Source organism: Notothenia rossii, assembly GCF_949606895.1.
Source record: "Notothenia rossii genome assembly, chromosome: 4".
Lineage (NCBI taxonomy): Eukaryota > Metazoa > Chordata > Actinopteri > Perciformes > Nototheniidae > Notothenia > Notothenia rossii.
This window is the reverse complement of record NC_136902.1, coordinates 30,837,552-30,864,071: the sequence shown is the minus strand read 5'-3', so window position 1 is coordinate 30,864,071 and position 26,520 is coordinate 30,837,552. Positions and strand designations below refer to the sequence as shown.

Here is a 26,520-nt window from a genome sequence, read left to right as displayed (position 1 = left end):
ATGCAACCTCATGACACAATGACAATGATGAATCCAACATAGCCCTGGTCTTTATCCAGAGTCCTAGTTTAATGTATGATTTAGGGAAATGTGTGAAAGCTTTAGTGCATCTAAAAAAGGAAGCAATGGACAAACCTGCCTGACTCTTGGTGTACAAATCTGATAATAATGACCCAAAGGGGAAGTATAGCTTTAATGATGCTTCTACTTCTACACAATGAAGTCTGAAATTGCTTTGTTTTTTTATTCTAAAAAAGGGGTTTTAGTTATCTTTCACCTTTTCAAACTGCTCTCATATACCTTGCTTTCTAAGTATTAGGTATAATATTTAGACTTCAATGAGAAAAGTTGCATTTCATCCATCTAAAACACACAACACAATATAAAATGTATAATATTAAAAAAAAAAGGTGAGCGGAAGCATATCGCACAGTGCAGCTACTGACCACACCTAAATTGGTCAAACTGTATGTAAATGGAGGAGCCCTCTGAATGAGGAACAGTTTTTTTTAAATCTGATACATTACTGTTAATGTTCATAACCTTTATTTGGTGCAGCATAAGATAACACCAGCAGGTCCTTTAGGTTTATTACTGCTTAAATTGCCGTAATATCAAACAATGTGCAAAATATGCTGCATTTATTCACTTTATACCCATACAACTTAGCAGTATGTCCACAAAATGATTTGCATCCCAGTCAAACAACTCACATTAGTAGCTCAAACTCAACTGAAGAAAGCAGAAGCCTAGAGTTTTGTCTAACTATAACCCTTGTGTTCTTTTTTATTAGCATTACTACATGCAAAATAACTTTACATTGAATTTTCATAATAAAATGGTAAGAAATCCGACCAAAAAAAAAATGTTTTAACGGAGGACAGGTCCAACGGTTTAGTATCTATAGGCTCCTATAACGTATGTTACGTCTTATGGTGAATCCCCTTTAAATCATATGGAAATTAATTTTGAAGGCTGAAACGGCTGATGGTGATGGAACTATTAGCTTAGAATGCATTGTTTGGTGCTGCATACACACAAGATGTATCGGTGTTTCTCACCTCCTTGTCCGTCTTCAGGATATTCTCTGTGGCCACAGGGCTTGCAGCTGTACCCAGAGGTTTGACTACAGCATTTGCCACCTCCGTGCCCACGGTGGTGGGATAGCTGTGCAGAACACTGAGATGGCCCTGGTCACTCTGCACCACCAGCTGCAGTGAGCGCCACTCAGAATACATGCTGCTGATGTGTACTGCACTCTAAACACACCTCCAGCCTCCACCTGCAGACACACACATATAAAGAAGTCAGTTTAACCCTTAAATGGTTTCTGTGTCCTGGAGGATAAATTGCCCAGATATGGTTATAAACCAGGGATAATCACTAACAGATATACTTGTGTTTTGAAGCCTATACTCTACAGACAATCAGATAGAAATAACAGTGCCATTTGGGTATACGATGGTTGTAATATAGGTGTAATATGGATGTAATACAGGGGTCAAATGGCTGTATCATGGATTTTATATGGGTTCAATAACAATTGTAAACCCTAAATGGGCAATTTATCTTGTGAGATAAAACACTTTTTTTTTAAAGATCACGACATTGTGTCATTTTAGCCTAGATACATTAGAAAATAGCAATTCATTTTCGAAATATTGCCATGCGCTTGCCCATTTAAGGGTTAATAAGGCAAGTGGGTGAAACTATGAAAAGGCTTCTGGGTTAATATCTAGCAACAATACTTCTCCACAGCTGTCAATAAGTAAACCTGCCAACACTGAAATACACACATTTTACAGTGCGATAGTATTTCGTTCATAAAAGCAGAATAACTTTACCTAGGCTAAATTATGTACCCTTATCTTAAGTAACTAGCTAGTGTATTTATGGTTAAGGGTCAATGCAGGGTTTACGTTTGTAATGACAACATTTTGAACAGAAATAATTAACTATATTATAACCCATGGCATTTGCCCGCTACATTCATATCATAATACGACTGTATAATAAAACCTAGTGAGTTTAAAGTAATTTCATGTGTAACCTTAGAGCTAGATTGACAGTAAACAGGATAACTCAGTCTAGGTTTTGAATATTGTTGCTAACGCTACGTTTTCCCCACCGAAAGATAACAAAACATATCAAAGCTCACATAACATAGCATAAATGTAATACTTATAGTTAGCTCGTTTGCTTGCCCTAAGCTCAAGCGAAGCCATAGAGCATTTGTATCCTCAACCTCGGGTCCGAACAAGCTGTGGATTCACAACCAGGAAACGGTTCTGAAAATGATTAGCCTGCTAACGCTAGCTAGCCATGACATCAAAACATCTTCTTCCTCTTGCTGGTGACATTAGCTAAAATCAGCTGCTAGCTAGTTTTTCTGTGATCCCTCGGAGGATACGACAAAAGGCTGTCGTTAAGAAAAACGTGCAGTTATTTGCGCTAAGTTATCAGGTAGTTATCTCAAACTACGCTGTAGTTGGACCGATTATGCTAGCTTAGCTAATGCTCGCTGCACTAGCCCGTCCGTTGACATTAGCTGAGCTGGCTGTCATTTTGCTAGCTGCATAACTTTGCAAAGACGCTAACGTGTCCTCGCTAGCAAAGCATGCAGATGGGTTTTCATTTACCTGGACGAACGGGAAATGTTCTCATAACAGAGATCTGAAACTCGCACTTTGTGGTTCCTATATATCCAGGTCTAGACCATAACAGCGTCCATCTTCGCAATGTCAAGGCTTGAATATTGCAGCTTGATGAGCTAACGGGAAACAGGATGTGTGGGTTGTCGCCCCCTAACGTCCTGCACAGCAACCGCATGCGACCTGGTGCTGCCTTCAGGTGCTTTCGTCTGACAACTTGTTGGTGCTTGAAACGAACCGGATTCCGGAGCCTAGAGGCGGCTCCGCTGCGGTGTGAACAGGAAAGACCGGTGCTGTTTAAGCTCCAGCTCCGAACCGGCCCTGGAACCGCGTTGGTATGAAAGTGGTAAGAGTAGGAAAACAGAAGGCCCAGTTTACTTTTACTACTCAAAAGAATAATATACTGAATCATTAAAAGAGTTAATCTATAACATGATTTTGTAATGATGCTCAGGAGATCTGATAGTCCATATAAGTAACAGGCTTTTTTAAAACTAAAATAAGATAATCAAAACTTCATGATGAAGTTTTCTGAATACTTTTGGAAAAATAATTGACCTTAGATCGTCTGATTAGTGAAACCGTGCCTGGTTTCACTGTTTTGCTGCACTATTTAGAAGACACAAACTAAGATGAAACAACAGTTGCAAAAAGAAAATGTGTTGTATTGCTGTCCCATATGGTATCAGGGTAGGCCTACCCTGTACTGTTTGGAAAAAATAATTGACTGGGAGCCGCGAGGTTTTGGCTCCTAAACTGGTAGAGCCTATTTATTGGTCATCTTATGAATATAGCCAAAATCTAGCAACACTTAATGGGCAACACTTTGTGCCAAGCCATTTAAAGCTGCCAACATATATATTTGATTCATGTTGCCTAAAAATTGATTGTTAAAAGGCTTGTCTGGTCACCATTGTCTTTATAAGGCAATAGGAATAATTTTGACGTATTTGGGATAGAATTCTTGGATTTGAAAATCTGTATTTAAAGTATGTCAAAAGACACTGAAAAATGAAGCACCCAACATAACTATCTCCATTCACATGCAGGGGGTTTGCAAAGTTCAAAATACTATCACTCAGTAGTAAAAAAAAAAAAACAGTGTACTCCTCTTTCCATTTCAGTATGTTCGTTTGAAGACTTGACTTCTGTAATTCAGAATATTTATCATTCCACCACCTCATACAGATTGTTTTCCAGAAATTATTTATAACTTTTACCTAACTAGGTTAAAATAAAAACTGAAGTAGAGACAAAGTGCTGTGTTTACCAGAATTGCTAAGAAATGATAAAGGCAAACACTATTTTAAAAGAAAATACTAATACAAATGATATCTGAAGTGGTTTAGAGAGTGGCTTTATTGGTCTTTTGCCATTGCAAAAAAAATGGGGGATTTTTAACAGACCCATTTTAAAAATAATGGAGTTGATTAAAGTGGCAGAGCCCCAAATATCCTACATTTGAGTCCCAATTATACGACAAACTCCCAACAAATCTTTCATTAGACCCATTATGCATGGTAAACAATCATTTGAACCCCTTTTAAAGAAAGAGGCCATTACTTCGAATATTTAGCATGATATACAATACTAAATACAAAAAATACAATTGGTATAAACAAAATTATTAAAGGACTTTATTGCAAGCTTTTGTTACATTTCAAATAGTGGTCAAGAAATATTATAAAAATACATTTGCTTTGAAGATACCAGTGAAATATCAGTTGTAAGCCTGTAAGGATCCTTTCAGTAGGGGGCAGCAGAGACTCGCTTAAGAAAAGGTAACAGTCTTAATATGTAAACAGCATGTCTGTTAATACTTTTTAATTATCATACTTGCATGATCCTTGATTAATAAATATGAATTACGGATCTATGAGAAAACAAGACTGCTCTAAGTCACACACAGTTGTATCATATGCAGCATCTCTGTTTAGTGTCAGGGCATGTGGGCGGTTGGTTTGTAATTTTTCCAAGTTTAATGCAATCCTGTTATTAGGGACCTCATGTCTACATTCCTTTTTTTGCAGTGTGTGAAACATGTGCTAAAAGATAAATCACTTAAGTACAGCTCATAAGTATTCATTATAAATGTAAATCAGATGTTCGCAGGATTTGAAAAATAAAATGGGGCATGAGGCTCACATATGGTGCAAAGCCTTTCTCCAAAAACAAGCCAAATAAAATGTTTAACACTCCCAGCATGCCCTGCTCTGCATCTGCAAAACAGATCAAAGAAACATCTTTATCTCAACGCTTCTCCAAACTGAAACATTATACATTTAATGCAGGTGTAAACCTGATGAGACAAAATAAATGGTAAAGAAAAAGTGTCCTCTGTGTTGCAGATTGTAGCAGTCAACATGTGGCCATATTGTCCCAGACCACGATTAAGTGTCTATGGCCTCCATATGATTGCTTAGTAAGCCAAGCCACATCTCTCCTGGATCTCATCCACAGAGGGGGAGAGGACGGAGAAGAATTATTGGATGAAAGTCAGCATTCTTCTTTCCATCGGCCCTCCATGTTTGTTGTGGTGCACTTGCAGCTCAGAGATGCTAGGATTGGTAACCGTATGCTAATGCATCTGAAAGGCAGAGGGGAGAAACAGCAGTTGAGAATAAATATCTGCTGTCTGAATGCTACTATAAGAAAAACAAATAATTCACCTGTAGCTAAGTCCAATATGTTTCAGTTTAAAGTGTCTATTCACTTCAATTAAACACACATTTCTGACTTACTTCAGTGTTATCAAGACATGAACACATGTTTCTAGTGATCTCTAAATGCAGATGGCTTTATTTCAAGGCAAAAACTGTAGGCAATGAAAATTGGTATTTGAAGTTGTTTCCGGTTGTAGTCCTTTTGTAAATTTAATAAAAGGGTTCTGAGATTAGTTTTAGTAAAATATATTTATTGTGTACACCCCAATACAATTGAAGTTAATGTAATTTGTGGGTTTCACAGCAATGAATAATTCAAGTAGAAAAGCAGGTGTAATACAATATTTTGTTAAACAAATCCATTTACCCCCATTGTTTCTGGTAGAGGAAGAAATTGAAAATACAGATACCTCAAACCTGGAAAATAAAACCAAAACTATCTGCATAGATACTGTGCCAATACCAATTCATCTGTGTGTGTGTGTGTGTGTGTGTGTGTGTGTGTGTGTGTGTGTGTGTGTGTGTGTGTGTGTGTGTGTGTGTGTGTGTGTGTGTGTGTGTGTGTGTGTGTGTGTGTGTGTGTGTGTGTGTGTGTGTGTGTGTGTGTGTGTGTGTGTGTGTGTGTGTGTGTGTGTGTGTGTGTGTGGGAAGCTTGACTGTCAGCCGGCTAAAAAAGTGGGCGGCATTCATTCGGAAGGTCAGAGGTTTGTTCCCCACTACTGCAGTCAACATGACGGCAATATCCTTGGGCAAGATACTTAACCTCGAAATGTGTTCTGTAGCATAAAAACAGGTAAAATGTTATCTGGCCTTAGCTTTGTAGCATAATCTGAAAGAGATTTCTCAACCCAAATAGCTTATTTGTGTAAGATGACCACATAAACTGTTCAAAACTCACCTGATTGGAACTGTGCCGTGCAGCACAGTCCTTCCCCTCGTACCGTCCGGTAAATGGGTGACACACACACTCTGGTCGCTGGGGGGAGGTGTGTGAGGCGCGTTGAAAGAGAGTCGGGCGGCAAATAGAAGGATGAGCGCTGGCCAGTGATGGAGTTCTGCTGCCCCTCCCAGGTGAGCCAGTACCCCCGCAGACCCCCTGCGCTGCTCTTCCAGTCCACCTGCACAGAGTCACTGCTCACTGTGGTCAGCTGCAGGTCCGCCAGCGCCGGGGTCACTGGGAACAAAGACCTCAAAGTCTTAAAAGTCATTAGTAGGAGTATATTTCAAAAATAATATTATTATTATTTATTTATTTTTTTCCTTTACTTATTGAACTGGTTTGTACCTGCATTTTCTTTGCTTGAAATACAAAACTTATTTCTTAAAAGGCTGTATAAGTAAAATAAAACAAAGACACATGCCTTATTATATGCCTTGAATCCAAAAGCAGTATTTGTACATAAATACATTATAATAAGAATAAATACAAAAAATAGTAGTAAAGACAGAAATGCTTTAGAAGAACTCAAACAATAGAAAATGTGATCGGCTTTATGCTCTTGCTGCTCAGTTTTGACCTTGGAGTACAAACCTGAATGGAGCTGCTAGTAATTATGTGAAATGTAAGAACGACTATGCAGCTCAGGATTAGTGAGCTGTAACTGGACCCTCAATCTGCATCGGCTTCCGAAGAGAATACAGGACTTTTACTTAAGGAAAAGTAAAACAAATCTTAAGTATAAAGTACCAATACTACAGAGTAAAAATACAGTTTAACTGTTAAATCACTTTAAATAAAAGCCCTACACTCAAAACACTACTACTATAAACAATATTAGCTTCAAAATATACACATTAATGTGTTCATAATGTTGCAGATGTTAAAGGTGAAGCACATTTTAACTTCTTTTTCTTTCTTTTTTTCTGACTACTTTTATATACTACTTTATATAATTACAAAATGTATTTATTCATATTTTGTATTAAGAGTCTGAAGTTGAAAAGTAAGTAGAAACTCATTTTGATAAATACTACATTTAGTAAAAAAGTACACTATGTGCTTCTGAAATGAAAGGGTGCAGAAGTGTAAAGTTGCATAAAAAGTGTATACTTCAGTACAGTACTTAAGTAAATGTACTTAGTGAAATTCAAGTACTGATCGTCTTCATGTAGCTCACCTTCCGGAGTACACACTTTGACAGACATGGCCTTCTCCGTGCCCGAGGTGTGCCGGGCACTGACGGTGACCAGGTAGGTGGTGTCCGGCTGGAGGTCCCTGAGGAGGGTGGAGTTCTGCGTTCGGCCCACAGTGAAAGCGTGGAGCTTTCCCCTCGGCAGGGCGGAGTACTCGATGTAGTAACTTGTGATCTGATCCGGCTGAGAAGGACCCCAACTCACCCGGACGCTGGTTGGCCCTGACTCAGAGAGCGTAACCACAGCGGGGCTCAGCACCTCTGTGGAAAACAGTCAGTATGAGATAACGTGAGGAAAATGATCTGACCAAGATACTGGGAGTAGATAGTAAGAAAAGAGATAAGATAGAGGCAGTATATTGGTACACTTGAAATGAATTAGCATTCGCAATGTACATTTTTACAATGCTAGTCATTTAAAGCATACAATTCAAAATATATGAAAATAAAGTTTCCAATAATGGATGTTTATTAAAGAAATAATTAATTTGGTCTAAATTGCGGTTAATTATGCCATATAATTGGCCTTTTAAAATCCTGTAAAATAAAATGTTACTAAAGAAGCCCCGAGAATCAAGAAATAATCAATATCCAGTGATTAATTTGAAGTATGTTTTAATACGTTTTACTTTTAATAGTTTTTCATTACTTGAAAAAAATGTTGCAATGACATTTTATAACATTTGGATCAATCTTTTCAGAATGACCTGTCAGGGCTTCCTTACATTACCCTATAAAATGTCAAATAATAGTGAATGATCCCCTTAAAACTTCCAAGAGTGCAAGATGAGTTCTTTAAACTGTTAAAAATCACAGTATATTAATTTACAATAAAATACAACAGGTAAAGCAGCATATTCCCAGTTAGGGTTTATGACACACTGAGTAAATAGGAGGTAACCCCACCTGGCTTTGTTGTAAAGGTGACAGAGAGCATGTTAAATGCTTGGTCATTGGACTCTGGGGTCAGTGTGGCGGTGTAGGTGGTGTCTGGCTTCAGGCCTGTCACCCGTGCAGTGCTGGAGTCTGCAGATTTGGTGATTCTCTGGTGATGACCACCACCGGTGCTGGGACTGGTCCCGGATCCACCTGCTCCACCATCCCCCCCTCCTCCCGTCAGAACCGGACCGAAGCGGATCTCATAGTAGCCGTTTAAACCGGACAGAACGGGTCGCCAGTTAAGCGTGGCAGAGTTGGTGGAGACGTCGCGGACGTTCATTCTCTCAGCTCGGATAATCTCTGTCGGAGGACAAAGATAGTTTGGTCACAGGATTGTAAATAAAGATGTAATAATTCTGCAACAACACAGAGAAAAGAAGGCAACAGAGTGGTGCTAAATATGCCTCAGACTGCCACCAACATAGACAGACAGACAGACTTGGATTTCTGGATGCATTCACAGTCCTTAGAATGAGACAACTTGAAATAGCCATCTAAGTAAATCCCTGCTACAAAACAACAAGTGCCATAGAGGCATGGATATCTGATGAGATCCTAAGCAGGGGCTGCATTGCTCCTTTTTGTGCAAAAGCCGTATTTATACTATGCATCATGTCTTACAGCTGAAGAATGTACATATATATATATATACATATACATATATATACGTACATATATATATGTACAGTATATGTTGTATAACTGCTGAGGTGTCCCAACTGAGTGTTATGGCAGATACCGAATCTGGCCAGAGAAAGGGGCAGCCCCTGGTCTATATATATGTATATATATAAATATATACAGTGTTGGAGGATGCAGCAAAGGGAATTGAATCATTGATCCATTAATAGATCATCATATCTCATTGCAGTAACTCTTACACAAGCACACAGGCACTCTGGTGTCCGGATATTTAGTCCCTCTGTCTTCAGGAGCATGTTTGGAATCAGGGAGGAGCGCGGAGACATGTCACACATCTGTGAATGATTGGTGGACTTCAAAGTGCTGAGCATTGCTTTGGGGATTAGTCGGTAATTAGATCTTGGAGCAAATGCTGTAGACATTTATTTTTTATTTACATTGTGGGATTTTTTGAGGGCCTAAAAATCATAACAGGGACACTTCTTCATCATCATTCAACTTCATTTTCATCTTCTTACGTTAAAACTTATTTGATGCATTAATAAATAATAACAAAATATTGACTATTGCCGCTTAAATAAATGGTAAATTAAATGAAAAAAAATCTGAATTGATCATTCAGGTTTGCACATTAAAAGTTATATGTTTCAACAAAAGATGCAAAATCATTACATTTACAAAAAAATCATTATTTTTAAAAATGAAATATTTTAATTAAAAAAAGGTTTCAAATATTAACTTTTTGATACGACACTTTCATTTATGTCTCCGACAATTATATTCCCTTTAACAATTAATTGATCTCCTGCTGTACGGTGTCGGTATTTCTTTAATTCAATGATGGACCTTTTTCATTTAAAGATATGTACACAATGACACACCTCAAACCGACCTACAAAGTGCTAAAAGGGCTGTTAATATCCATAACTAATATGTTATGATCCACTTGTGGTAAACCCCCTTTTTTGTTATCTTTTTCCGCAATCTTGACCCTAAATTTGTTTATTATTTGTTTAATGTTTAACACTGGGAATCAATTATCATGTTGGTGACACATTTCATGCTCCTTACCATTAGCCTCACATATCAGCAGCTAAATAACCCACACCATACTCACCAATGATGGCATCCCGCAAGTCCTCTGTGATGATACTCAAATCATCTATGTCCACAAAGTACAGGTTGTTTTCTATGGGTGGAGACACAACCTGCCTCAACACCTGATAGTTGCCGTGTCCAGTGGAGACCACAAGCACAGCCACGCCCTCCTCCCGCAGCTCGGCCATCGGTTCAATCACATCACCCGGTTTCACCCCATCCGTCAACCACACCAGCACCCTCGGGAGCCCCGCCCGGGCCACGTCAGATGCTGCGGGTCTCAGCACCGACTCCTTCGCAATCCTCAGCGCTTCCACTGTGTTGGTGTCCCCCCGGAGAGGTTTGGTGTTCTTCAAAGCCCCCTGGAGACCACTTTGGGTGCTGTAGGTGCCAAAGCCAAATTCGAGGCGTGGTTGGGTGCCCACCTGCAGAAGACCAATCCTCACCTGGTCTTCCCCCAGAGAAAACGGGAGGAGGAGCTCAGACAGGAAAGTGAGCATTCGGGAGTGCTCATAGGAAGACACACTCCCAGAGGAATCAAGTAAGAAGAGGACATCCCCCTCGCAGCAGTTTAGCACTGTTGGGGAAAAAGAGAGATGAATTTAGTAAATAGAAACCCTGAAATGAATTAGCATTGAAGCACTTTCTGGTTTCCTCGTCTCTAAGTTGCCATTTTAAAAAAAAAGCGTTTCTGGTTGGATGCCTGAAACTATGTCTGTGGTTAATATAAGCTTGTTCTACAACAACAAAATACTTCAGTTAATACCCCACTTGTGAATGTCAAGAGCTTCTATGTGTCATATAAACAACGGTTGCCATCAAGTGGCTAAATGAGGCTACTAAATGCATATTAGCCACCTTTAGCTTAGCGCAATTTACGTGAAGCCATGTAGCTGAAATGATCCTTGTAGCCTAGCATTAACTTTTTACTTCTGCTAACTGCATTTACACTTCAAACATTATGACAGTGGTGTTAATATGTGACGATTAGCGTGTTGAACAAATCGTGTTATTTCCTGAAATATTCTGAACTCAAATGGAAAAATGGCTTTTAGACGAGGGAGCCCTTGCCATGCTAACTTTTGGGTAGGCTTAAAAAATAATACATCACCTTGCAGCACTCTATTGGCGCATTTCCACTGCAGCGCATAGCACGGTTTAAGCGTGACGGGCCAACAACCGGGATGAATATGCTAAACTAGTGACGTGAGTGGCTACCACTACAACACAATGAACATATTTGACCGTGATTTAATTGTAATACAGGTTTCAAGTAACAACATACAGATACCGGTTAGTAAAAACCAGGAATTAATGCTTTGATAAGTCTGCAGACAAGACGGCAGGCGAAAAACCTTTTAAAAAGCTTGTTTTCTGAATGGATATCGGCAGGGGCGGTTCTAGGGGGGGCAGGGGGGGCCAGTGCCCCCCTAACACTGACCTTTGACCCCCCTGTGGCCCCCCTAAAAATGAAAAGTGAAAAAATTGGAAAAAAAGAAAAATTTAATTTATTACACGATTTATTGAATGACGGATTAGGCGGAACTAACGTTATTCGTCATTCTAGTCGGACCCATTAGAGCGGTGCACTCAGGACCCATTAGAGCGGTGCACTCACGTTCACTGTCCGGCTGAAGCGTGCGAAAAACAAACATTTCGGATCATCAGAGGCCGTTGCATCCAAGAAAGACTGATTGAAACCTACGTTTCGAGAGACTACCACGATAATTGAAGGTGAGTTAAACTATTGTATCCGTGTAATTTTAGATGTAAAGTAGAGATGTAACTATTCATTGCCTTTATTTTTATAGAAATATGATATGGTGTTAGTGCAAAAATTGTACTATAACTTAAGCTGAAGCTAACAGTAATAACTATAAGATATATCTGAAATAAATAAGTGTACTGAAACAAATACCAATAACTGTATTGCATTGTTTTCTTATGCGCAATTACTTCATACTGTCTAGTTTTCTTTTTCGTCCTGCATTTATTGTTCCCCCCTCAGAAAATAACTGGCCCCCCAGTGGCCCCCCCAGTCAAATTGGTCTAGAACCGCCACTGGAGATCGGCTAAGCTAACGTTGTATATGCTCCGACCGTCCACACACACTCACAACAACGACCTGTACAGACATAAATAAACCAGCAACCGTATTCGCCATGACACAGACAGGCCGTTTCTCAATTGCGAGGATGCTTGCTTGGTAGCACATGCATAATTGCCAACCTTGATACCTCAGAAATCGGGAGCCTTTCAAAACCACTGCGGGGGGGGGGTGGGGGGTGCTAGTGGATCGCCGGAGCTGTATTAGATTAACATTAACATGCTTATTGTAGTTGTAAGTGTGCACTGTCTTGATAGAGCATGTGGATATACAGGAAAGGAGTGAACAGAGGGTCGAGTTGTCGATTCTTGTTCTGTTTTCCGTGACTATTTTCCTCACCCTCTCAGACTTTCAGTTGCGCGTGCTGCTAAAGAGACGCGCTACCATGGAAACCAAACAATAGTGTAGCTGTATTAAAGTCTGAGTGGAAACAGTCCTAAGTAAATCTGATTTCGTCAGAAATCGGGAGAAATGCGGGAGAAATATGACCCCGGGAGGAAACCGGGAGAGGGCAGTGAAATCGGGAGTCTCCAGCGAAAATCGGGAGGGTTGGCAAGTATGAGCACATGTCTTCCGAGTCACTTGCTTCAGAAGCTAGGCAAGAATCCTTTCTGGCATTCGGAAAACGAAGAGTGGAACAGGCTAGCAAGTGTGCAGGTGTGCGTCATATGAGAGGCCCCGCCTTACATTTTCCGCCACAGATTTGGGGAAATTGGTCCGTGCGCAAAGCATTGTGGGGATTTTAAGGACGCGAAGTCTACCCATGTGCAGCCTCGAAATTACCCTCAAACCAAGGACGCGACCTCGGTGGAATTCCAAGTATGCTGGAGATTGGAAGTCCTTTGGCGGCACTCGATGACGTAGCATCCTTGAAATATTGGCTTGGAAGCCAGTTTCCTCGAGATTGAGAAACGTCCACAGTCTGTGGTTTGTACTTGTTTAACTTTTGTCTCGTTTCTGAACAGATATGAGGAGCTGTGAGCTCTGAGGACTAACGGCTGGTGTTTGATTTTGTGGTTCACATTGAAGATGACGTCACGGCTCCGCCTACACTGCGTTACTATAGTTACTGCCCCAGCTACTATACTGTAATGGAAACGCAGCATAAAGTGAGCCTAGCCTACCAAGGCCTATTACCGTACTAAGCCGTGCGAGGCCCTACAGTGGAAATGCACCATATATAGCAAATCAAGAAGACATATTCAAAATCACTCCCACAACTTTTTCCACAAGTCCCCTCTTCACTGGAATTTCCCTCCTTTTTCAATTCAACTTCTTGGAACAACACGCTCCATAACATTTATAGGGGTGAATTATCAACATGAAAGCAACAAAGATCAGAAGAGAAGATAAGAAGAAATCTAAACAAACAGACAAACTACAAAATGATGCCGATATTGTGCTAACTTCAAACGTGGACGATGGATGAAAGGCATGCAAGCTTGGAGCACAGAGTGGATTTTTTCAGCCCCAATTTTCCATATTTCGTAACGGAAGCAAAGTTTAAGGGGAATGCCAAGAGTGAAGGACACAAGGGGGTGGGGGAACAGTAGCTGCTGGGCTTTAGCTGACGAGGGAGAAGGAATGGAGAGAGGAGGTGGGACACAGGGAAATAAAAGGCGTTAAAAGGAGAGGAGTGAGACTGAGAGTGGTTAGGTGAAGGGGGGGGGGGTGTACAGGCAGTTCCATGCGAGAGGCGAGGAGGAATGCTGGATGGCTGTATAAAGAGCAGAGAGAGAAACAAAGAAGATGCAGTAATTAAGACAGAATCTAAAAGCAATATTTAATGACAGATTGTGCAGACAGTCAGTCAGGACAGGAAAAATACTCCTGATAATAAAATCTCAAGGCAAGGTTTTACGAGAGAATTAAATCAAACGTGTGAGAGATGCATGACTCAGGGAGACCTTAGATTGCCTCTAGGTTACCTTTATTTAATAAAACTATAATTACTGCAGACAACTCGCCGCCCTTGACGTTTTTGATAACCTCGAATGCCTCTTTTTTTTTTATCTGATCATGATGTGAGGTGTTGATAAGACTCGGAGGTGTTGAAAGGTGAGAATGCAGTGAGGCATGTAGCTATACACACAAATCAAACATGTGCACACACATAAAGACACACACGTTCGCTGCCTTTCTCTCCATCAGCACTAAGGAATTCCTTACATCTGTCAGGCTGTATGGACTTTGGAGCGAGGGGGGCGCCACTCCGTATCACAACCCCCCAACTACCTCCACCTGTGTGCAGGTATGTCTTTATTCTGAAAAACCAAATGTTGACGTCTGAAGATGGGCTCTTTACTGTTTATTCAGAGAGAAGACCTGTTTAAATGCAGACTGCTGCTAGGGATGAAGCAATAAAAAGGATCTATTGGAGGAAGGCTAACACTTGAGTGATGTGATGGTAGAAACATGAAGCATAAAACATCCGGCAGCCCCTCGTAAAACACGACTGGAGCAGTGGAGGTCGTGCAACCTGCTGAACACATGGGAATATTACATGGGATCTTACACAGACACATGAGCAGTCAATCCTGAACTATGTAGGTTTTCGCACAAAAACAATCTAGATTGACACAGGTATTACGATTTGTATTCTTATTTTGGGTTAATATTTCCCTTTTCAGGTTTGCCCAGAACAGTTTACATAGCTAGATAAGGAATTAGGATAAGCCAATGACAGACTTAAGGGGAGAAAGAGGGTATGACCAGTGTAAACTTTGCCCAGGTCGGAATCAAACCCGGGTTACCGCAGCGGGTTTTGTTCCCAGTGCATGGGCAGACAGCTCCTCCATAGAAAAAAAAAACCCTGACTTAAATTTCATAAAAAAGGTCTTAACAGGGCTCAACTGCTCAATTTTTTGAGTGCAAGTGAGCTATCCGGCGGCCTCAAATACCATTCTTGATCCTTAAATGACTAATCATTAACCATAAATTTAGCAACATGTTCCTTCCTTTCCTGAGGTTTAAGTTTGTGAAGGGTATAGCACAGTTCCTATGACACAAGAAAGACAGTAATAGCACCAAGTGCACTTAGTAAAAGCTCAATTACTTTAAGCTATAGTGGTACAGTACCATCAGGTCCCTATTAATGGAAATGGCAGCATCTCACTCACTGCTACTATGTTAACATGGTGACAAGATCTGCTCTCACTGACTGACTCGGCGGAGTGTCGCCACCACCAAGTTTAGCCTCTCAGACACTTGATGGGCACAAGCTTTACCGCAGGGTGTAAAGGCACCAATAATAACATTTGCTTTGACGGCCAATCTGTCGTCATTTATCAGAACTAATGACATAGAGACATACCAGCCTTTAAACTAAATGAGGAGTGTCTCAACTCTAGTGTAAGATAAATAAAGAAATATGTTATTATAACAAGTTGTGGAACAAGTAAAGATCATCTGTTACAAGTAAAAGTCCTGCAATCAAAATGTGACTCAAACTAAAGTGTTGGCATCAGGATATTCCAATAAATTACCAAAACTAACAATTATTTCAATATGTACCCATTTCAGAATCAAATATTTGAAATTACTGGATTTTGATTAGTGATGCATTTTTGTGGCTATCACAGATTGTAAAGGTGCAGCTTAATTATAATTATAAACATTTGATGTCAATGTTTATTTATTAGATGATTTATATCTACAGTAATACTCTGTTTCCATAATGTAACAACCAACTTAAGCTGTCAAATACAGTGTGTTAAAATAGGTAGAATATTTGCTTGCAAAATGGAGTGAAGTATAGAAGTATAGATATACATTTAAAAAAATACTCATTTACAGTATATTGAACAGTAGTTGAACACATGTGCTTCATTTATTCAACATATTATATATATGTGAGCCTCTTATCTTTTGTATATTACTAAGTACATCATAAATGGAAAAGTAAAGCTGCAGATCAATCGTTCCTGCTCTCAGTTCTTTTCTCTTTATTATTACTTTAATGAGTGACTAGATCATTAAAAAGTAACTATCTCTCAGTTGATGTGGGGACCGCTTTGTCCTTGTCTTGGAAAGCACTGCTACTGAAATGCCAAGAAATTTCATCAGCAGACAATTATCTGGGAATTCAACCTATTGTGTGTGTGTGTGTGTGTGTGTGTGTGTGTGTGTGTGTGTGTGTGTGTGTGTGTGTGTGTGTGTGTGTGTGTGTGTGTGTGTGTGTGTGTGTGTGTGTGTGTGCACCTGCTTGCACCTGAAGTCCTCCCTACCTAGCCCACCTGGGTGGTCCCTGCATCATGGGCACCCCGTTTTGGGATCCCCTGCCCTCAGGCTGTGGGATTTCATCAGCATCCAGTGTAATACCTGGAGTGGAGCCATGTCTCTGAGAACACTGGTGTAATACCAACCCCACCCCAATCCACCCTGAGCTCAGACAGACACTCCACCTCCTGCTGCACCACCCATTTCTAATGGAAAAGGATTTGCGTTTCCAATAACACCAATATGTTTTAAACTGGTAGTGAATTGAGTAGCTACTGAGATCATTTACTTAAGTAGAAATGCAATAATTACATTAAAATACTCAATTTATTAGTCCTGTATTGAAATGTTACTTTCATCATGCATCATCTCCTATTAGCATAATATATTTTTATATTTACAAAATAGCTATATAGTGCTATAATAGTGTTTAATAAGTATTATGGGCTACAAATATATTAATTGGCAACAACATGTTGTGGACAAGAATTAATTAGAATAGAATTGGAGGACTATTGCAGCTATTGTACAGCGCCCGCTGAATTGTAGTGTAACAAATAATTCTCAAGTAAAGTAGCCTACATACAGTAAAGGGGGAAAAAAGTACCTAAGAACAATACTTGAGTAAATGTACTTATAGTTACATTATACCACTTTTAACTGGGGACAACGTTGTGTAATGACTGAGAAGATTTACTTGCAGACATGCAGGCTACTTTTACTCAAGTACTGCACTGTACTTAAGTGAAAAATGTAAGGCACTTGAACCTTATTTATAGTATTTTAGTACTTTGATTTTATTCAACCATACGCTTTTTTTTTTACCCAATTACATCTCAAAGGCAAACATTACCTTTATATTTAGTAACTCAGATTACAGTTCCTCTCCAGTGAATGTCATGAGTCTCCAGACGTCTTCATTTTGACTGTTTTATATCTCATAGAATATGATGCATTGCAGTTAGAGATGGAGTTAAAATTAGCATAGCCTTCAAGCAGTAAAATACTTGAAGTAGCCTATACTGAAAGTACATATTGCTAAATATACTTCCATACGTTTAGAAAGTTTAGAAAGCACGACTTTTACTTGTAGGCTAAGTAAAGGGCGTATTTTCCCAGTGTGGTATTACTACTTTAAACTTTAAGGATGAATGTTATCCAGTTGTGAGGGGGCTTACCTCCTTCAGGTGCGGGGTTCTGAGCAGCCAGTGGCCGCAGGAGCACACACAACAGCATCCATGTCAACACACGGCTCTCCATCACGAAAATTAGTAAGTTCCCCACGAAGAAAATGATAAAACCAATGTTGTGGGTTCTTGAGTCAATCAGATATCCACCACAGCCCGGAGGAGCACATTCCCACTAATTAAAGTCAGAAGCATAATTCACGAGTCAAATCCAGCCCCACTGTTTATCTTTCCTCTTCTCTTTGTCCTTCGTTGAACATGGTCCACCAACAGGGAAACTGAGCCGCTGGAAGTTAAACTTGAACTAAACTCCAAACTTCAGTCGGTGTTCGCAATGTTCTGGACGCTCCTCTCTATGCAAATGCACCTCGCTCGCGCTCAGGAGGACAGCAATATCAAGCGCGCGAGAGATAAATAGGAGTTTTGCTGGAGAAACTTTCAAAAATAAAAGTCGTTTGATAGGGCTAATGTATTTTTGCCGTACATTTGAATAAAAATACAGACATGGACTTTTCTTCTCAATTTATTATTGGGACCCAAAGCTAAAGTTGAAAAAGAGCTAGTTATAGGCTTATCTCAAAATACACGTATACAGAGATGACAGATAGCCTACTTAATGAGTTTTACTTCAAAAAGTACAAGTGTTCTTAACAAACTATAGTATTGAGAATTGGTTTCCACTGATAAAATTTTTGCTTTGTAATGCTCCTGGAGGTAAAAAATAAAGACAAAAATAATAAATGAAAAAAAAACTTAAAAGTTGCCAAGTTGCTGCCAAGTTAGACATAGAAATAAGGTGAAGTAAAAAGTACAGTACATTACAGTATTAAATAGAAAAACATAGAATATTCCAAGTACCTCAAATGACGAAACCGTATTTGAATAAATATAAGTAGATTCATAAAGGCGTACTTTTGGTTGTAAATTATTATATTGTTATACTTTGCCACAACTATAGCCTAAATAAACACTTGACACAAGACGTAGCTGTACCACGCTACCAAAAAAGTCTTCCTATTATAGAAAGTAGAGGTAAACAACAGACAAAGCCATTCCTAAAAAAAGAAGCCTTTATTTTGAAAGCAAAGCTGCTTTTACTTCCCTCTGGCTAATTCTGTCGGACTTGACAGTCTTTTCTCTGTCTTGTGTACCTCACGCCACCCTTCTCTCTCTCTCCAGTGAGTCTCCCCAGTATCTCAGAATAGTAAATAGGGCTCTGTTCGCCATTGGGGCGTCAACTTCTTGGATCTGAGCCACAATAAGATTTAAGACTTCATATTATCCTTATTTAGCCGGGCTAAAATAGGTAAAAGCTCGCTTTACATTTTTGCTAATAAACCATTGAAATGAGTCATACATACACCAAAGGAAAATATAAGCCTATATAGCCTACTGTATGTCTGTTGAGAAAAAATATAAAATGTATTTGCCAATCATGTAAATTACATGACATCATGCCCTCTTAATATATTTTCTATCCATATGGAGTTTTTGTTCAGACAGTATATTTACATTTCAGCTTTCTATTTGTAAATATTTGTCTGGTGAAGACAACCAAGATTTCAGCAATCCAGAAGAATAGCAACCTCTGCTTAACTGAGAGAAACCATGAACACTTTCGATATTCAAACCACTGGCATGCATCTTGCAAATTATACAGCACAACATCCCAAACTGGAAAAGGGTCAGCAGCTTTGCATGTAGGTCATTTATTGAGGTTTACCACGTATAGCTTTTAAAGCAAAGTCAGATTTCCATGTAGCACATTAGGTGAGTGGGCTGCACACAGGACTTTCTGTTCGATTCAGCATGAACACTATTGATACTGTGTAATAAAAACAAAGAAACAAAGGAGGTAGGAGGGGATAAATGGACGGGAGAGGATGCAAGAATTCAAAAAGTCTGGATTTCTCTGTGACGCATCGTATGCAAATGCTTTTATTGTTCCAGTGAGACGTTGACAATAAACACACACCCTTTCCAAGACACACACCTAGTAACTAAACAGTATAACACAGTCAGCAATATGGTTGCACTGTCTGACCTATATTCATTGCAATCATATGCAAAAACTAAATGCACCACAACATACACTGTATCTTTTTGCAATCATACATTAATGCTTGTGGCTCTTGAGTCACCCTTTATTTGTGTTATACACTGACAATAATAACTTTGGCAGCGTTGATTATTGAAGTCCGTGTCCAATTTCTGAAAATTCTTGTTTTATGCTCTGTTACTAAATGTGAACACCAAATGTCTGGGAAGTCAAGTTCCCTGCTGCATCATGATGCATTTACACTCTGCTGCTACTGCACAACAGACATACAACAATAATTTCTTCGTGGTTTTTGTGGAGCTACCCTCCCTCCAGGGCCGAACAAGTTCTCACACGCACATCTGCGGCCCCCGAAGGCAGGCCCGTGGTCAACGACACTGTGCGGTTTGGATCTAACTACAGATGGGAGTTATTTTCCTCTGTAACATGTAGTCAGCACACTGTAAATCAGTTGGATACACATTGTATATACCCCCACCTGGAACAACTTGGCACTGGTGTGTGTGAGAAAGCACTAATAGCTGAACATGCATATGAACCCTGCATGCTCTTTGTTTATTCTCTGCATGAGCGTGAACCACATTTCTGTATGTATTTCATCATGTCAAGCGTTGCATGAATTGTGCAATGACACATTACGGGTTTTTTGACATGGCCAACTTTTTCCACCCAACATGTCTCCGCTACCCCAATCATTATGTCAGATTATGCAACTTGAACAGTGATCTGTTTCTGCTCACATTCGCATACCATCATAGTCCGTGTGGGATGACATTCTAAAGTCCTGTAATTAAAAAAGAAAAGAAAAAAGAAAACAGCACAATAAGATTGACCTTCACGCTGTGGGCAAGGCAGCAGGACAACTGGGAAAAGAGGCTAAAACAGCAAGATGTCAGTTTACGACATTTTATTAATCACCAGATCGGGGGCGTGATCACATGGAAGTAAGGAAAACAGCCCATCCTTTAGGGAGAGGGTTAAAGCCTGAAACAAGCAGCCAAGTAGAGTTCCTGCCTCTTATACAACTTCTTGTAAATTTGGGCCATAATAGCAGCCTAGTTGTAATTCCCCAATAAACGCTGCCTGCTGAGGATTTGGCTGCGTATTGGAATGCCACTGTCCGTGGTTAGGTGAATTCCACAGATCTATATTTGCAAGGTTTTTCCTATGTTCTGCCAGTCTATGGTATTTGAGGTTTAGTTCCTAGCGAACCATGTTTTTGTGTGGATTTGAGGAAAAAGGAATGTCTCTCTCAGTATAAGATTTTCAAGTTCTAGTTCATCAAGTATCGGATACGGAGAAGCAGCCATTGGCAATGGAAATCTTGGGTATCAGTCTCCCTCTAACATAATCATTTAAAATCTGTATTGAGGAGGGTTACCCATATAAAAACAAAATGAGAATACAATGACGCAGAAGTCTTTACACCCGAGTCTGATTCAAGAGTGTCAAGTCTGAAGGCCAGTTCCAAGTCCAAAACTTTGAAATTTGAGTCAAAAAATTACACAAACTTTTAAACATTTTATTCACCTGATTTGCACTTTGTTTGTTTTGTTTATCAACAGGTTGTTTTTTAGGCGAACAACATTTTATTTGCGAAAAGGTTTCTCGAAGTGCTCAGATATATACGGTTACTTCTTAATGGTGCTATCCCTCCACCTGATTGGATGTTGTTGTGGATATGGAAGATTAAGTTTTGACTTGTTGGTCGTGAATGGCGTCAACATTAGTCGATTTAGAAAAATGTGTAGTTTTTTGGCATACTATTTTTAAAGAAGATCATTTTCCTTTTTAGATTTTTTTCAAGTCATGCTGAAAGTCATCAATGGTGTGATTCAAGTCCAAGTCATGTGACTCGAGTCCACACCCCTGAATGAATATATAACACGTATAAAATATTGAATATAGAAAATATACATTTGAAAAGAAATTGCAGTATGGACATGGAATCGCAAATACTTAAACAGAAATGTTGTAATGTGTATGGGTAATGAGAAATAATACATTTGTGTATACAGAGGTGAAGTGTTGGTAAAACAGAAGTGTATAATGTGAAACTGCATCACAAAGATATAAATGACCATCAATGGTGCTTCTGTGGAGCAGATGAGCAGCACCAAATTCCTGGGGGTGAACATCACTGAGGACCTCTCCTGAAGAAATAACACCATAGTACTTTTCACATAGTACTCCGGTTCACACCGGAGTACTTTTCCCACTTTAGTTCCGATATAGTTCCGAAATGTCGCGTTCACACCAAAAAGAGCCGGAACTAACATTTGTTCATGAGAACCTTTTTAACCCCCTTTTCCGTCGCTGCTAGAGAGCAGGGACTCTCATGCGGCTCTCTTCTGAGAAAAGAGCTATATTTCTGATTGGCTGGGCGGATTGCAAACCACGCCCCGTAAAACTCAAAAAAAGTGTTGTGAAGCCACCATTTTATTATCCTCGCATTAGCATTATTAACATTAGCATTAGCCCAGCGCAGAATCGCAGAGAGACTAATTTATGGCAACACAAAATAAAACATGGGAGCGGTGGAGATGAGGAGGTGTCGGCGTTCTGGCCATTTACTCGGAAGGCTTCAGTAGAAGCTGCTGGGAGCCCCAGCAGCTTCTACTGAAGCCAGTCCCCAGCTCTGGGGACTTCCGGCCGGGGATTTTGGGCGGCACTAGAACTAAAGAGTTCTGATGAACTAAGTTCTCATGAACCTTTGTGGGAAAAGTACTGCGGTGTGAAAGCACCTCATGTCAATCACCAAGAAAGCCCAGCAGCGCCTCTACTTCATCCGCAACTGAAGAGAGCAGGAGCCCCACTTCCCATCATGCTCTCCTTCTACCGAGGCGCCATCGAGAGCCTCCTCAGCAGCTGCATCACTGTGTGGTTCGGAAGCTGCACCGCATCCGACCGCAAGACACTGCAGCGCATCGTAAACACTCCATCACTCCTGGACCTCTACAACACCCGCCTCTCCCGCAAAGCACTCAGCATTGTGGGAGACCCCACCCATCCCTCCCATCCCTCCAACTGCTTCTTCAAGCTCCTGCCTTCAGGGAGAAGCTTCCACAGCCTGCAGTTGAGCTCCACCAGATAAAAAAAAAGCTTTTTCCACTAGGCTTTCAGGTTGCTGAACACTCTCCTCTCCCGTACACTTCTCCCCCCTGCCCCCATTGGACCTGGATTTTAACAGTACCCCCCAGTAACCAGACAATTTAACTACGCTGAAATGGACAGTAATTTGTACATATTTTTACTGTAATATATTCATCTTCATCCCATTTGTAAGTGGTTCTTATTTTTAGATATTATTATTTTTAGATATATTGACTGCTGTGCCTTTATATATTTCTTTTTCATGGATCCCACAGTATCCTTTACACAACACATAAATAATAGTCATTAAACTAAAAATACAGACAGACAAGTCGGAGGGACTTCCCATCATTGGGGATGTGCATGAGACCAGAAATGCGCCAAATGCCCACTGCCTTCCTGAACAACACTGACACCTCCGGCCCTGAATGCGTCAGTGGTACTTTCCTGACTCCACTCATCAGCATCCTGTCTGTCCACATGGGTACTGTATTTAAAGCACTGTCTATAAAGGCATTTCCTTAGCGTCTAACCTTAAGAACATTGTGTCAAGCTCAACCGGTGAGACCTGCCTTCAGAACACAGTCTTGATATCTCTACAGGAATTTTAACTGCATCCAAAACTTTTCCTAAACAAATATGACAAGTTACATTAAACACAAGGAGCAGTCAGGTTCGCTGCATGCCCGTATCTTTACAGAATAAATCTGCAAGTGTGTATATTTAAGTTTGGACAGAAGCAACCATGTCTGCTTACTGTCTTGGGAATGAAACTGCGTATACGGCTCTATCCATCGCGCTAGTTGGAACATCTGTTTTGCTATAATCGACATTGAGTATACTGTAAGTTTCTCCAAGTTGGTGAGGCCAAAACCCACTACAAATTTCCACAGTAAAATGTCACAGGCTGCCTCTGGTCTTGCCAAGTTGGGTCGATGAAGGTTCTTTCAATAGCTCAGACAATGGTCTTATTGTATGGGAAGAGGAAAAATGTACTCGTCTTTTTGGCACAGTGTGAAGTCCAATTGATCTGGAGAAAGCTAGCAGGTAAGGATTTGACAAATCTACCACCTAATGTAAAGAGTCTTATGGGTCATTTTAACAGCACAGTATGGTCCAACTCCATCATGTGAGAAACTTTACCCCTAATGAACCATGAAAACCTCTGAAAAGGCTACTGGGTGTTTCCAAAAGTCCAAACAGAGCAGCTGAGGACTAAGAATCCTTTTTTGTTGACTATAAAAAAGGAAATTCCATTGACAGCCTCAGCTTGCCCCCGAGTGCTCTCTTGTTCTGTTTGAAATGAAGGATTTCCATCCAAAAGTACAAACTGCTCAAAGAACCTTGAGTGCTCGCTATAATTCGAGAAATGCTAAGTCCCACTCATTCAGTAACCACATGAAAAAAGGTCAGTGGCGGTGACTCATTGGTGTCAGAGTTCTCCAAATTCTGGCCGCACTCATGTGGGAAGGATGGTAGGCTACAGTTGGCTGGATGTACCAGGTATTTCTCACACACACACACACACACACACACACACACACACACACACACACACACACACACACACACACACACACACACACACACACACACACACACACACACACACACACACACACACACACACATCCCAGTACAGTGCCAAAGTGTGTTTGTGTCTGTATCACATCTCAAGAACTCATATTTATGCTTTCCTCTCATTTCATTTCATTTTTCTGTCTTTAATCATCCCCTCCTGAACTGTTTTTATCAGTGTTGAGAACGCTACTTTGTTAGCATAGCACACAAAGCTCAATTTTCGCAAAGCTACCCTATGGAGAAATCTGATTTGGTTAACTTCAAACTACTAAAAAATGATCAGTACAAAGAAAACTTGAATAGCTGGAGAGAATGCAATGAGCCGAAGGTAATCCAAAGTCATAAGTCCACTTCTGGGAAATATCTATAAGTGAACTGTCAAACACTTTTGGAATTTCTTGAAATAAAAACCCTGAAAAGATTGTTACCTATTCATCATCATAAGAGAAGCAATAATTAAATACATTACAAGGTATTGGTTATAGATGATAATTTAATGAACTCAAAATGGAAGGATTTCATAAATGAAATATATGGAGTGCAAAATATGATCATGAGAATAAAAAATAAAGTAACTAAACAATTTCTTAAAATGCAAATAAGAAAATAAATACATTAAAAAAACTAAATGCAGTTGTTCAAAGTTCAAACATTATCCAAAAAAAGAAATACACAAAAAAAATATTTCACTTATATTTATAGAAAAACTGGAGGGTGTTGGTCAAAAATGGATTAGGCTACTTAGCTTTTTTTTTTTCTTCAATCAATTGTTTTTGTTAACTACAAAAAAGAGTTTCAAAGATTAACTCACTATGCAAATATGAATTGGGATGAGCTAACATTGAACATTTCATAAAACAAATTGCTTAATTAAAACACTAGTTTTTAAAAACAACAAATCCATTTTCCTTTTCACCACCTTCCTAGTGTCTTGGCCTCGGTGGACAGCAGCTGGATTCTCCATTCTCTCCTCCCTTTGTGATTTCTCGCCCTCTGATTGCTCCTCACCCCGCACGCACACTCCCTCCTCTGCAGTCCCAGCTGCCTCCCACCCTTAGTAACACTCCGGTATATTATACAAACACAAGGAAACACACACAAGCCCTCACATGTAGACCAAGAGAGTAACACAAGCCAATATACAGGGTATAAATGCACACACAAAAGGGAGCTGAAGTCACTTTTGTGGTATGTCTGAAAGTTTAAAGAGGCAGGAGATTGTAATTACAAGTGCATCCGTAGTGGAATCTGTCAGGGAAGGTTGAGTTAAGGGGGCGGGGGGGTTAACCTGGCAATTTATCAAAGGCAAACCCTCTCTTATGTCTGCACGCTGTAAATGAGTGCACACATAAAACAGAATGTACACAAAGGCTTGTAAATCTATCAAAAGGTAATCAGAATCATAGGGGTTAGGGTTAACCCTATGCAGAGATAGAACATTTACTCCAACCTCACCATGTGTGAGCATCCCATCCTCCTTTATTGACAGAAAGATGACCGGCACGTCCTGCCTGTTAACACCATCACCTGTCATCCATATCCACCTATCCACTTAAAGTCTTTGCCTTTCACTTCCTGACACAGTGGTTCTACACATGCTCAAAGTTTCAGCTTTTCTCTTGTTATCTTTTTCCCACTTCCTGGTCTTTCCTTATAGCAAACGAACACAAAACACGCCCTCCAAAGTGCCCCGCAGGTCACGCCGTCCACTTCATCTCGGTTTCACTCAGCTCCCCTCCCGTCGATTGTCAAGGTGAAAGATAGAGACGGGGGTAGTTGTGTTTGAACTTGTCTGGCTTGAGCTCTGCTTGTCTGCCTGTCTGTTTTCCAATGAGTAATCCATTGTAAGGCTGAACACACACACACTGTCAGGTTGTGTGACATAGCTCAAGAACAAGAGGGAAGAGGAGTTTTTAGCCTGAGGGAGATCGATGGCTGATGTGTGAGACGTGAAGTCTGCTGGTTAGGTTAAAGAGTTTGTGGAAAGTTAGCTCAAGCTTCTGTGGTTGGAAACAGTAACAGTATTGGCTGTCATGCAGTAATGAATGAATCAACATTTTAAAGCTTCAAACTGTTTGTTTAACAAACTCCAACTTTTTTTTTAATTAGCAGCACTAGCAGCATAGCCCCATGGCAGCAATGTCAGTTTG

The 26,520-nt window shown here is 40.1% G+C and overlaps 2 protein-coding genes across 5 annotated transcripts in view; both read right to left on the bottom strand.

The window, feature by feature from the left end:
- ralgapb (Ral GTPase activating protein non-catalytic subunit beta) overlaps positions 1–2,864 on the bottom strand; it is a 34,603-nt gene extending 31,739 nt beyond the window's left edge. For 2 of the 4 annotated variants that reach the window (XM_079676655.1, XM_079676660.1), the window contains exons 1-2: positions 2,640–2,862; positions 1,062–1,282 (exon numbers count right to left, since the gene is read on the bottom strand). In XM_079676655.1, coding sequence (XP_079532781.1) covers positions 1,062–1,238 — 177 coding nt within the window. In that variant the 5' untranslated portion in view covers positions 1,239–1,282; positions 2,640–2,862. Of the gene's footprint in view, positions 1–1,061; positions 1,283–2,639 lie in introns of all 4 variants that reach the window. The other 2 variants (XM_079676656.1, XM_079676657.1) reach the window with 2 other exon arrangements.
- Positions 2,865–4,266: 1,402 nt separating this feature from the next.
- Positions 4,267–18,013, bottom strand: vwa1 (von Willebrand factor A domain containing 1). Its single transcript, XM_079677009.1, has 6 exons — positions 17,629–18,013; positions 10,145–10,702; positions 8,353–8,685; positions 7,432–7,707; positions 6,213–6,488; positions 4,267–5,238 (listed from the first exon to the last, which is right to left on the bottom strand). The coding sequence occupies exons 1-6, from the start codon at positions 17,708–17,710 to the stop codon at positions 5,210–5,212; spliced, it is 1,554 nt and encodes a 517-aa protein (XP_079533135.1). The 5' UTR covers positions 17,711–18,013; the 3' UTR covers positions 4,267–5,209.
- Positions 18,014–26,520: the final 8,507 nt, after the last annotated feature.

Coding starts and splice junctions, on each gene's coding strand:
- vwa1 (XM_079677009.1), bottom strand. CDS start 17,710: ATGGAGAGCCGTGTGTTGACATGGATGCTGTTGTGTGTGCTCCTGCGG. Junction 10,703..17,628: donor GAACCCCGCACCTGAAGGAG/GTAAGCCCCCTC, acceptor TTTCCCCAACAG/TGCTAAACTGCTGCGAGGGG. Junction 6,489..7,431: donor CAAAGTGTGTACTCCGGAAG/GTGAGCTACATG, acceptor CTTTGTTCCCAG/TGACCCCGGCGCTGGCGGAC.